This window comes from Rosa chinensis, chromosome 5 (assembly GCF_002994745.2).
Source record: "Rosa chinensis cultivar Old Blush chromosome 5, RchiOBHm-V2, whole genome shotgun sequence".
NCBI classification, from domain to species: Eukaryota; Viridiplantae; Streptophyta; class Magnoliopsida; order Rosales; family Rosaceae; genus Rosa; species Rosa chinensis.
The window spans coordinates 62366395-62379008 of NC_037092.1; the positions used below are offsets into that span (position 1 = coordinate 62366395).

Genomic DNA, 12614 nt, shown 5'->3' on the forward strand with positions numbered 1-12614 from the left:
TTCTCTCAGATTTCTACAACTTGGGATTCCAAGCTGTGGTCGATCTGGGCCTGTGGTCGGCGACCTTCCACCTGGAAGTCAGAGATGTTGGATCGGATCCGGATCTGGGATCCAGGGACTATGAAGACGTCTTGGAACCTTGGTCGTGCCTTCTTGGACTTTTTGGTAGTAGGGCTGTGGGAGGGCCCGAGATGGGAAGGTTCACGCCTCAGCCTTCCGGCGGAGTGTAGCTGTCGGGTTTTTTTTTGGTTTTCGATTCCCAGATTAGATCAGAGGGAGTTTGCGGCAGGAGACGGCGGTGCTGCAGTCCGTGGGTGATGGTGACGCGACGTTCTGGCTCAGAAGTGGGACGTGCAAGAGTGGGGCTCCAAGGGTGGAACGACCTCGGATGGGGCTGTACGACTGGTGGTCAGGGTGGTGGCGCTTGGAGTTATGTGGACAGAACTGGGACCTGTGTTTTCCGGCGTTGCAGATCTCGCAGGTTGGTCGGACGGAGGGCTGAAGCCAGGGTGCCCAAGTGCTTGGGTGCCCAGATTAGATTGAGTTGGGCTTGGGCATTTGTCAAGGTTGACCCGTCAACCTTGATTTTGGATTCTGGCCTAATTGGGATCTAGGTCGTATTCAAATCCGGATCTTGGATCCGAGACGGCTGCTCATATTGATATGGTATTTGTTCTGGTTCTTGGGAGTTCGTTGCTAATTTTCGAGTTTCTGACACCCTTGGTTACTTTCGAACTCTCGGTGAGCGAATCATCTCTACTAGGTGATCATATCACCGGTTACGGTTACAGTTATGGTTACTATTATATTTACACTGCTCTCGTGACATATGCAGTGCAGCGATGTCGTTCGGCATCAAGTCACATGGTTACCTTTCATTCTAGATGCGTCTATGCATCTTGTTATCTTTTATTGTTTTCCTACACTTTAGATGCGTTTGTGCATCTTGTTATGCTTTATTGTTTTTATTTCGATTTTTTTGCATCGTTCCATGTACTTCTCAGTTTCACTTAATACAGTTTGTCGTCTTTCCCTTAAAAAAAAAAAAAGTTTCTATACCACTAGATTTAAATTAAAAGGTTGTGGAAAATAATATTTAGATACTCCCACAGTCATATTCTCAGCATTTCAATTTCTTAATTTTTTTATTTTTTATTTTTAGATTTTTGAGAATTACAATAACTTGTCTTTTGTGAATCTGACTCACGACCTTCCATTTATGAAGAGAAGACTTAAGCCATTATACCAAATGATACTGGGCTAATCATTTCACTTTTTAATTGAAATTAATGGCAACAATTTGTCCTCTATTATATGTTTGAGTTCATGTCCTTTAGTTATTCACGTAGTACTTTTACCCTTTTCGACCTAAGAAATTGATAGAACTGTAATGTACATTCTTGAGAAAGATTGATTTCATTCATATATAGTCATTTCAAAAATGTAATCTTTCAAAATACATATGGATGAACATTTAGTAACTTGATCATATGTGTATATCTGTAATCCCATAGAGAGAATAACGAAAGAAAATCATTTTTAATAAAATACTGTAGCTTTATGAGATGTTAATGTTTCTGTTAAACTTTATCTTCTCCTTTTGTGCTTGTGCGATCTCAAAATAGTTTTCTCCTGTCACATATTTGACATGTTATATTGTTAGTCCACCATCAATTTTGGTCAAATTTAAGTCGTATAATATAAGATAGGATTAAATCGACATTTACCATACCCCAAATGACGGGAAAGACTAGATCACATATTCAAATCTTATATAGTACGCTTGTAGAAAATAAAGTTTCACCTTAAGATAGGGATGAGATTAATCAAATGATTGATGCATGATTGTGCTTACCAAACTAAACTACAAGCTAGCGTTAGGAGTCTTGTTTGTAAGGTATAACCGCCAAACTATTACCCTCGAGGCCAGAATTGCAAGCTACGGCACTATGATGTCTCACCAAAGCCAACGTCCTCATCATCCTGAAAGATCCCTCCCATCTTCTTCGTCCCCAAAACATGGTTTCCAATACAATCCAAACATGTCATCAAAATATTATTAACAAAAATCAAACGTCAACGAAATAAACAGTCACCAGCACTAGCTAGAAGCAGAGCAGTAGTTGCCGCCTTTCCTTTTGCACCAAGCTAATTGGGTCCTTCTCCCACCAAGACTCGTTTGAATGAGTTCAAAGCCTCGTTATTAAAAATTGTACCACCACCCATCTTGGTTTTATGCTTCGAGGCGGTCGAGAAGGCTCGAGCTAAGCTGCAGTGAGGTTTTGATAATGTCTAGCCCAAGAAGCTTGTCTGTTCGCACACCATCTGAGATTGTGAGTTGTTTGAAAAACTATCAGATACCTTTATGTTATATAATCTATCTCATCGATTTGTTATGCACTTATATGAGTTTCTTTCATTTGTAATGCAGAGAAAGAAGAAGGTCGGTGGGCAGAGAAACCAAGAGGAGCTTGAAAGAGAGGTATGACGGTTTCCCAAAACTGATTAGTATAAAAAACCACAACTTTTCTCTTATTAGGGAAAACTAAAATCCAGAAAAGTGAGCATTTTGTGTAAGGATAAGAAATTGGCTTAAGTTGATAGGTAATATACTGAGCTAGCTATTTGGGCAACATCACCTCTGTTTTAGGCCTTCTAAAATGAACCCTCAGACTCTTTGATAAGAAAGTAAAATAAAAAAAACCACTTTAGTTTGTTCCTAAAACTAGGCAATCTTAGTGCTGCTTCATGTTCTCATTGATTTCTTGTTTTATGGTACTTTTTTTTTTGTTAATGGGGCTAGGATAGTAGAGCATCCAGAAAAGGAAACTGAAATGGAAATATGAACAAATTAATATACTCGGCCTGTAAATGAGAGTGAGAGTTGCATTAACAGGCTGGTTTCTATTTCGTAGGTCTCTTTGCTTCAAAGACTGTTAAATCAAGAAGAGAAAGTACATGAGGTTTTGGACTATGCCTACAGTCGGAAAACTTCCGAGTCTGCTTCTGCTATTCGAATTCCAAGATTCCTTCCCCAGAAGGTATTCTTCTTAAATTTGGTAATATGATTTCATCCACAATACATGTACATTTATTTAGAGTACTGTACGATGAAATCATGCCCTTTAATTCGAGTTACTATATGATTCCATATATCTAGAGTCTTGTGACAAGCTAGAAATATACCATGTAAGAGTAAGACTCTGTAATTAGATTGATAGATAAAATTTCTTCATATGCACTAGTCCTAATTGAAATGGGGTTAAAAATTCAACTTTTGGGATGCACAAAGTAATGATAGCTATTACTCTCCCACACCAAGACGATACATATACAATATATGTATTCAACCATATAAATCTTGAATTATTTAGTTAAAGAACTTATTGAAGACCTTATAAGTATGTTTCTCAGTTATTAGAGATTAGAGTTATGAAGGAGTTTACATTTATGTGTTTCATCTTTTATGCAGACGAAGGAACTTTTAGCAGAGTTGGCTATGGTTGAAGGAGAAATTTCTCGACTTGAAGACCAAATCAGACAACTTAAACTAGGACTGCAACAGGAAGAACAAGGTACTAAGGAATCAAAGGCTCGACAATGGCAACATGATGAAAACCTAAGCCTTATGAACAGGGGTGTTCATCTTGAGAGAAAAGGATATGAAACCAAGGCATTGCATTTCATAAGTAAAGCTATAAAGGGTGATTATGAACTTAATAATGAACTCAATTTAAATGAGAAAATGGAAAACTTGAGAAGTTTTTCTGATCAGAAAGAAAATTACTTCTATGAGGAGGTTAGACTTCAGTCTATGGTTCCACGAAAAGGTGGATTGTTAAGAGCACCCTCACCCTCGCGAACTCTGAGACATCCATCAGCACCAAAGGTTTGACCCAAGTACTTTAGTTGATGCAGTTGAGTTTTATCATTTGGAAAAATTTCGCAACAGTTTCAATTATTTGTTAAAGATGAAACAATGAACAAAATAACTATATCATAGTGAGTAGGATTTAATAATTGCAATGCCTTAGTTCTCAAGCCTTTGATTAGTCAAATTGATTCTTTAGATTACTAATTTATCTGTAGTGCATAACACCATATAGATAATGAAACTTACAAACTTGGATCTGGTGAATATGACCAATTAATGGTGTTTTTCCCTCCTGTTTCTTTCTCAGCTGAGAGAAGTTAAACCAGGCATTTCTTCAGATCATCTCCCACCAAAACCTATACCAATTCCAACACAATTAGAAGAGAACAACCAGATTTGGCAACCAAACAAGCTCTCAGAGGAAATTTTGAAGTGTCTCAACCTCATTTATGTTAGGCTGCTTAGAACAACCAGAACAATGGAATTGGAGAAATCAGGCCCCATTTCCAGGTCTTTGCACTCTTCTGTTGTAACCTCAAGGAGCTTCAGGGATGATACGAGCCTAACCTCCAAGTCAAGCCTTCTGTTACAGAAGGAATCAAGGCAACAAGACCCTTATGGTATCTTCAATGTGGAAGACTCTATTCCTAGGGATATTGGCCCTTACAAGAACTTGGTTGTTTTTACCTCAAATTCTATGGACCCAAGATCTATTTCAGCATCGAACTCTATTCCTTTACTAAAAAAGTTGAGGTATGTGAAATTATATCTTGAATAGAGCGTGTGGTCTATTTCACAATTCGATCATATTATGTTTTGATCGTCCTGACTTCTTTCTGTGCAGGGTATTGCTGAACAATCTCCTGGTTGTGAATTTGGGGTCCTTGGCATACCAGCAGAAGTTAGCATTCTGGATCAACATGTACAATGCTTGTATCATGAATGTATATATACTTCTTTTTAACTTCATTTAGAGGTCTTGGCTAGCCTAATGTGTGCCTAACCAAATTTTGGAGTGGTCGTCACTCTCAAACAAAGTTTGGCACACATGCATCAGGATGGTAATGCAGTTTATTAATCCATGAATACTGCTGAAGCTCTAATAGTGTATATACTAAACTATTTCTTCAGGGCTTTCTCGAATTTGGTGCGCATCCTTCCGCAGACAAATTACTTACATTACTGAACAAGGTAAGTCCAAACTTTTACTGAAATCCAATCAAGTTCCTGTACATGACACAAGCCTTTGCTTGGAAAAGATTTTACATATTGGGTCTAATATAATTTATATACTGAAAATGTTTCTTTAACTTGCTGATATTATTTAAGTGCCATAATCTGTGCGCTTACTACCAAGAAGGGAATAAGTAGGAGTATGAAAACTTCTATCCTTCTAACAAATTATTAATGGTTTGATTCAGGCAACACTGAACATAGGAGGTAAGATTTTAAATGCTCAATCTATTGAGCATCATATACTGAGGAAACCAGCACCTTCAATTTCAATGAAAGAGGTAAGTACATATGACTGGTCTTATGACTCATTATATAAGGATCAGCAGTATGATTTCCTATTATGCCATTTTTTTTATAGGCTTTCCAGAAGGTTGGGAATGATGATGAGGCCACTGTTCGCCGACTCTATGGTCTTGAGTCCATGGATCCTAATATCACATTTGCTCTGTGTTGTGGAACTCGTTCTTCTCCAGCAGTAAGTAACCGATATAGCATTATAGATGTTCTGTTACATAGCATGCGATGCTTCAATGCTCCTCTTTTTTTTTTTTTTTGATGAAATGTTCCTCATCTAATATTCAGGTGAAGATATACACAGCTGATAGTGTTGTAGCAGAGTTGGAGAAATCAAAGTTGGAGTACTTGCAAGCATCAATTGTAGTGACCAGCACAAAAAAAATTGGATTCCCGGAACTGTTGCTCGGAAACATGCTTGATTTTGCTGTAGATGTGGACTCACTAGTTCAGTGGGTGTGCCACCAGTTACCTACGTCTGGGTCTTTGAGAAAATCAATGGTGGATTGCTTCAGGGGCCATAGTGGCGGGAAGATTTCTACCACTGTTGAGAAAATGCCATATGATTTTGAGTTTCATTATCTATTGGCCATGTGATGAAGTCTATTCTTGATGTGGTCTTAACCATAAAGGATGAAAGTGTGCATATGAATAAAGAGGGATTGGATTATATATGATAATACAAGTTGTTTATTGGATTAGGCGAAAAACCAAGGGAACCTTGTTGGAGTAGAAAATGTCAAGTTGTTCATGACAATTGTAACCTGCAAGATGAGAATCTCCAATTTTACTAAGAGGTTTTATTATTTACCCTAATAGATCTTTGGTTTGATTGTCATACACAAAAAAAATCCTTGTTAAGAGTAATTTTAATTGATGTTTGACATTTTCCTCTTTCTCATGTCATTTCTATTTGTATAATGGACTTCTGATAAAAATGAGGCCTGCTTCAGGTTGAGAGCTTGGACCCTTGGGGCGGCTCTGTACTAGACCAAAACTCGTTGATTTCTGTCTTTCCAAACTCCCCAAATGAGCATCAACAACAAATCAAAACCCTCCTCTGAGATACAAGACTTACAATGACACAACCAATCAAGCAAATGAACTCGGGGGAGCTGCTACTGCGGGCATCAAAGAATTCGAACAAATCCCTTGCGAACCCACAATCCGTACTGATGTGAATTATGGATTCCTCTGCATCGTTACAAAAGTAGCAACCGCTCTCCAAATTAACCCGAGAAGCTGCGTCACAGCGGGTAGGATGGAATCTTCCAAATATAAACTTTTATTTTACTTGAAACCTTAGCTGCCCCATACACGAGCATATCCTTTTCACCATACAATGCTTGTTCTTTTTTATAAGTCGAGTTGTAATATGCAGAAAATTTATCAACCATGTGATTATTTGAATCTAATAATGGTACGTAGGAGTAGATTTTGCAAACCTCCCTCATAGTCATGCGCACCTTCACCAAACAAAACAAAATGACTCATCATAATATATACCATTACATAATTATATAAACATTCCTGTTCACTTGGTCAGCTACTGACCAGAGATCATCTGCTAACTTACCGTTCGATTGAAATCGGACGGTTGACAAATATTTAGATTTTGAAGAATGAGATCTGTCAACCGTCTGATTTCAATCAGACAGTAAGTGAGTAAATGATCCCTAATCAGTAACTGAGCAGGTGAACGGGACTGATTATATACATTTGTCTGAAAACAAAATCTTCGTCCTTCCAAAGCCTTATCACTATTTTTTATTGGTAGCAGCCTTGATCCCTATAAACAATGTCCAAAATTTCCAAGTGGTGTCATTGTCATTATCAAGTCAGAGTATCATTGTTTATATGTTCAATAACGAGTTATGTCACTCTCAGTTTAATAATCAAATAATTACAAAAAAATACAAAAAAAAAAAAATTTAAAATTAAAATTCCCCTCCGATCATCTCGGACCCAGCGAGATCGAAATTCCGGTGGGCATTCTCAAATTCTCCGCCCAAGTCAGGGAATCCAAGTAAAACTTAGAGATCTTCCCCGCCACGCGTCCCATGCTGGGTCGCTTATCTGGGTCCACGTGTACGCACTCCAGCGCCAGACGTGTCAGCTTCTCGGCCACATCGACGGGAAACGAGTCCTTCAGCCTGCTATCCACCCACGTCCTCAAACCGCCGCCGTCGACGGCGGCTTGAGCGGAGTCGACGACGGAGGTTCTGATAAAATCACCGCGGGTTTTATCGAACTTGTACTTGAACGGCTCCTGGCTCGACAACAGCTCCAGAATTACGACCCCGAATGCGTACACGTCGGACTTTTGGGTGGCGACGCCGGTGGTCTGAAACTCCGGCGACATGTACCCTCTCTCTCCTTCGAATTGGGCTTTTCCGCTGTAGGATCGTCCCAGTTTCGACTTCGGGCTCGGACCCATTTCTTCGCTGACCTCAATGATCTCACCCGAAAGTGTGGATTTGGGCTTGGAATCCATCTGGGTATGGAAATCGGTCTCGCCGCACAACTGGGCTGTCCCGAAATGGCATATCCTGGCATTGCAATTAGGCTCCGTCACCAAAACGCTGCTGCTCTTGATGCGGTTGTGGACTATGGTGACACTGAGGCCTGTCTTGTTGTGAACATAATCGAGGCCCTGAGCGAGGTCCGCGGCGACCTGCATTCTTGACGCCCAGGTCGACAGCACGGTGAAATTGGGGTTGTTCTTGTTTCTCAGACACGCGGCGAGGCTGGCGCAGTTGCTTACGAATTCGTAGACCAAGAAGATGTTGTCGCCGGAGACGGAGGCGCCGAGGAGCTTGATGATGGAGGTGTGGTGGCTGCGGCAGAGCATGGAGAGCCGGTTCTTGAGTTCTTCGGTTTCGAGCCTGCGGCGGAACTTGCGCTGGAAAACGACGGCGTCTTTGCCGCGGAGGGTGCAGCGCCAGGAGGGGGTGGAGGAGGTGGAGCTGAAGCGCTTGGCGAGGAAGTTGTTGGTGGCGGCGCGGATTTCGGAGAGGTCGTAGAGGTTAGGGTTGTCGGGGAGGGCCTGGCGGAAGCTGGCGAGGGAGGTTTGGCTGGAGGTGGAGGCGGTGGAGGACAGCTTGTAGCTTGTGCTTGAGCTGGAGGTGGAGGGCTCGGAGGAGGTGGTGGGGAAGGTGGGTCGGGTTCGGGTCCGGGTCGGGGTCCTGGCGGATTCGGACAATTGGGTTGTGGGTCGAGGGGAGGAGGTGGGCTGGGCGGCGTCGACGGCCATTTTGGTCTTGCACATGTGGGTGGCTGGTGGCACCAATAATATATGGCTGGCTGGGTGGTTTTTATTGTGCGGAGATTGTTGAAGAGGCATTTAATGTTTTCGAAGACGTTTTCTTGTTGCTGCTGCGGCGGGTCTCTGACGTAGGCCGGCGGCGGCGGCGGCGCATTTTAGTAAAGCTGCAATGGGAATCGGAGTTGCACTTCTCACCTCTCGCGGTGGTGATCAAGTGTTTTGCTTTTTAGGACTTCTAGGGCTCCACGGCTTCCCCGTCGCATCTGACATGGAAAGCAAAAGAATCTTTCTTTCTTCTAGCTGCACTCCTTTTCACCTGTATTTCCGATTTGGGTGGTGAATTTTATTTGACTGCTCATTGTCCTGCATCATCGACATTGCTGGTGTGGTGAAAGGGAGAGAGTTGGTCACCTATGCAAACATGTAACTAGGATAATAAATGAGGGTGCGTACGCTTTGCGTAAAATAATCTCATAAAATTATATAATGTGTCTGTTTTTCTCACTAGGTGATAAATGAGTTTGACTAAAGGTTAAGTATTTCTTTGCTCGGTGAAAATTAAGATTGATAATTGTGTTTGTATTGAATTCTGTTAGAATGTAACGGAAAATTCGATGCATCATTATATTCATCAACATGAAATATACACAAATGTCATATCCAGTCAAACAATACACATGTTTTGAATGTTTTGGGTTCAAAGGCACAGAGAGAAGATTATTCAATAACACCAAGTCCATATACGTTTGAGGATCTGGTCATTTTCAAGTATCATTAATGGAAGACAATGACACATGAAGCTTGTTGTTTTCTTTGCTTCTGTTTTGGTTCACCATTTCAATATTTATTTCATAGGACTAAACTTCATTTTACCTCCTTAGTATTTATATTCTTAATTATTTTTGCTTCCGATTTAGTTTTACAAAACAATGGAACAGTTTAACCCTGGGTCATTGGCTGTGGTCCCATAATCAAAACTTTGTTTTTCTTGGCTTTGGTGTCGGTGAAGCTGGCCTTCTGGGCATGTAAAGGCAGGAGCAATCACATCTAAACCAACTGGCAGATTCTTTCCGACAACCTGAAATTCTTTTACATAATCGTTGTATATACGAGGAATTTTTAAGTAAGGCTTCTCCACCACGTGGATATAGGATAAGCCAATCAGATATCAGAATTTTTTTTCTTTGTTCTGAAACTGTCTCTGTTTTTTAAAAGTGCAATACCCAAAAGACCCTCATGCTGGGGTTTGATTAATAAGCTTTATATCCACGTGATGCGAATGTCCCACGCAAGTCTCTCTCTGTATATACAGCTACACTCTCACTAATGACCATTTATTTCCCTGTGATGGATTAGAATATGGAAAACAAGTAGTATGCTTATCCGGTTGTACCCCATGACCATTTATTTTTGTGCATATCTGTTTTTTTTTTTTTTGATGTCTTAAGTTCGACAAAGAGGAAAGAAATTCATACTTTATAATTTGTAATCCACACTCCATCTTTCATTTTTTGGTCAAAATTCTTATAAAAAAGATAAAATTTAAGTTAGTAAAGACAAAATTTAAGTTACAAAATAATGAAACATGAAGTATGAATTGTAAAATAAATAGTACGCGTAAACTTCACTCCTATATATATATATATACACGACCGCGTTCTGAAGAGGACGTCCGCACTTTCGTTAAAGTGCGGACGGCGCTGCTGCAGCTCGGCTCGGAGTGCGACGGAGCGGCGGAGCTTGCCGGACGGACGCCACGGGTCAGACGGACGGGTCTGCAGTCGGTGGAGTCGCCGGCGACGTGGTTGCAGCCTTGCCCAGAAACCTGCAGTTGCAGGTGAGCTCGCTGCCCAGAAACCTGCAACTCCGACCTCCTCCGACCTCGAACGCTGCCCGGAACCGTCAGCCAAGCCTCCGGCCTCCGTCCGCCAAGCCCCGAGCCGCCGGCCAAGCCTGGAACGCCACCGCTGCGTCGCCGTCCGCACTTTAGCCAAGTGCGGACGTCCGCTTCAGAACTCGCCCGTATATATATATATATATATAAAAGTTGTATTTCTTTTTAAATCCAGAAATACAACATCTTTGTCGGGGGCAAGGTTTTTAACCTGTGTGTTCAAGCTGACCTGTGTTTATATTTCAACGGAAATGCGTCATAGCATGCTTGTTGCACCTTGTTTCAGATTAGTCAACTACATAATCATTATGTCATAATGACATCACAATTGTATTAGAAGGTGTCATTAGATATATATGCACGGATACACCCAAGTCCCCAGCCTCATGTTTCAACTTTCAACCACACGAGATTTGCTGCTTTGAAAAGAAGCAGAGAAAGTCCGAGTGGGCATGCATAAAGCTAAGCCTAACACAATCGAGTTGACATTTCGTCGGTGACGGAAGTCAACCCATTTTGTGGCCTGTAGATCATGAGAAGATGAAATTGAAAACACCTATGAAAAAGAAATGCAAGGAAATGTCTTGAATTCGCTGACTTTCTAGCGATTTTTCTGAAAGAGGTTTTTCAATAGCTCCACCAAGGTCGTTGGGGTTTGTTTAACAAGAGGTTTCAACATTCATCATTAGCTGCTTTCCAGGGATGGGATAATTAAGTTCAGCAAATGCACGAGGCAAAAAGTTCCCTTGGTACTTTGGCAGCACTGAAAGAGACTCATAATGTATCTTTCCCTTCCAAAACTAGCTCGAGTATGTTGGCTATCACTTGTCAACAAATTGTCCAAAGCTTTGGTCTTTGGATATGGACTCGATCACTAACCCAGTTAGCCAACCTAGCCAAACCTGCTGGATTTGTATCTTGACAGTTCGCCGCTCCATTTTATTTTCATTATCGTTGGACAAAATCATTCATTTTTTAATGTTTTTTTTTGTATTTTTTGTACCACATGATTAATTATTTAAATATTTTTAGTATTTTTTTGTTTTGTTGTTGTTGCAAATATAATGGATTGACTTAGATTTAAGTCATAAATCATAAGAGGGTTTATTTTGTTTTCCCTCATCAATATGCGTTCAACATATATATCATACATTTTTTTGTCACATGATCTTAATCATATTTTTAATTCTTATTAAATATATATGAATGCTTTAATGAGTACGTAGTGAAATTGAAAAATGAAAATATATAAGGAAAATAATAAAGAATATAATCTAATATTATTGAATTGGAAAGTCTACATAAAATAAATATAATATTTTTTGGGTATAATTATTGTCCTTAATAGTCATTTTATAGTAGGTTATATATGTCATTTAATAATTCATAATAGAGTGAGGTCAAGTGAGCAAATTTGGAGGTCCCAATAGAAACTCTCTCAAATCAATAAAGAGAGATTTGTTGTTTCATTTCAACTTATCTGATGTTCTTTTAAGCCTACTTTGAAGTCTTCATTCTTGTAAAGTCTCTTCCTTTGTAATTTTCAAAAACGAGGAGGGAGACTCCAACTGTAATATAACACCAAAAAAAGATTCAGTCTAAAATTTAATAGGTGGTAGAAGGCGCCTGACTTGAACAAGTACTCCACTCTTATTTGTTAAGATCACATCGTGTTGCTCATGAATCCAATTAAGGTGCTTGTACACCTTGGATCGTTTGGAGCACTAGTTAGGGAAATATTGATAGATTCAAATTTGCTCACCACTTTTATTTGAGAAAATGTTCATTTACTCAAATTTGAGCTATACTAATCCCACTTAGAGCATCTCCAACAGACTAACTAAATTCAATTTTTAGCTATATATAACTATTTTTAAAGCAAAAATCAACTCCAACAAACTAGCTATACCCAAGTTAAATTTAGCTTTAACTAAAATAGCTAACTATATTTAGCTAGAAAATCTTGCATAGCTAAAGCAAAAGTTATATTTCTCTCTCCTCTTTTGTCCACTTACCTAACAAATTACATATTTTTTATCTTAATACTTAAT

The 12614-nt window shown here is 39.9% G+C and overlaps 2 protein-coding genes across 2 annotated transcripts; one reads left to right on the forward strand and one right to left on the reverse strand.

Moving 5' to 3' along the window:
* The first annotated feature begins 1940 nt into the window (after nt 1-1940).
* LOC112165654 lies at nt 1941-6214 on the forward strand. The gene is made up of 10 exons (XM_024302259.2): nt 1941-2333; nt 2432-2482; nt 2916-3041; nt 3473-3889; nt 4182-4627; nt 4719-4818; nt 5006-5065; nt 5296-5388; nt 5469-5585; nt 5693-6214. Exons 1-10 carry the CDS (start codon nt 2289-2291, stop codon nt 5999-6001), a joined length of 1764 nt encoding a protein of 587 aa, XP_024158027.1. The 5' UTR covers nt 1941-2288; the 3' UTR covers nt 6002-6214.
* A 924-nt stretch (nt 6215-7138) lies between these two features.
* On the reverse strand, nt 7139-9151 carry LOC112168405 (lysM domain receptor-like kinase 3). The gene has a single exon (XM_024305523.2). The coding sequence runs from the start codon at nt 8745-8747 to the stop codon at nt 7359-7361; it is 1389 nt and encodes a 462-aa protein (XP_024161291.1). The 5' UTR covers nt 8748-9151; the 3' UTR covers nt 7139-7358.
* Nucleotides 9152-12614: the final 3463 nt, after the last annotated feature.

Bases quoted from the DNA above. Each gene is read 5' to 3' on its own strand.
- LOC112165654 (XM_024302259.2), top strand. From the start codon at position 2,289: ATGTCTAGCCCAAGAAGCTTGTCTGTTCGCACACCATCTGAGATT. The intron at 5,066-5,295 runs GTAAGTCCAAAC...GGTTTGATTCAG, and splicing joins TACTTACATTACTGAACAAG to GCAACACTGAACATAGGAGG. The intron at 5,389-5,468 runs GTAAGTACATAT...TTTTTTTTATAG, and splicing joins CTTCAATTTCAATGAAAGAG to GCTTTCCAGAAGGTTGGGAA.
- LOC112168405 (XM_024305523.2), bottom strand. From the start codon at position 8,747: ATGCCTCTTCAACAATCTCCGCACAATAAAAACCACCCAGCCAGCCAT.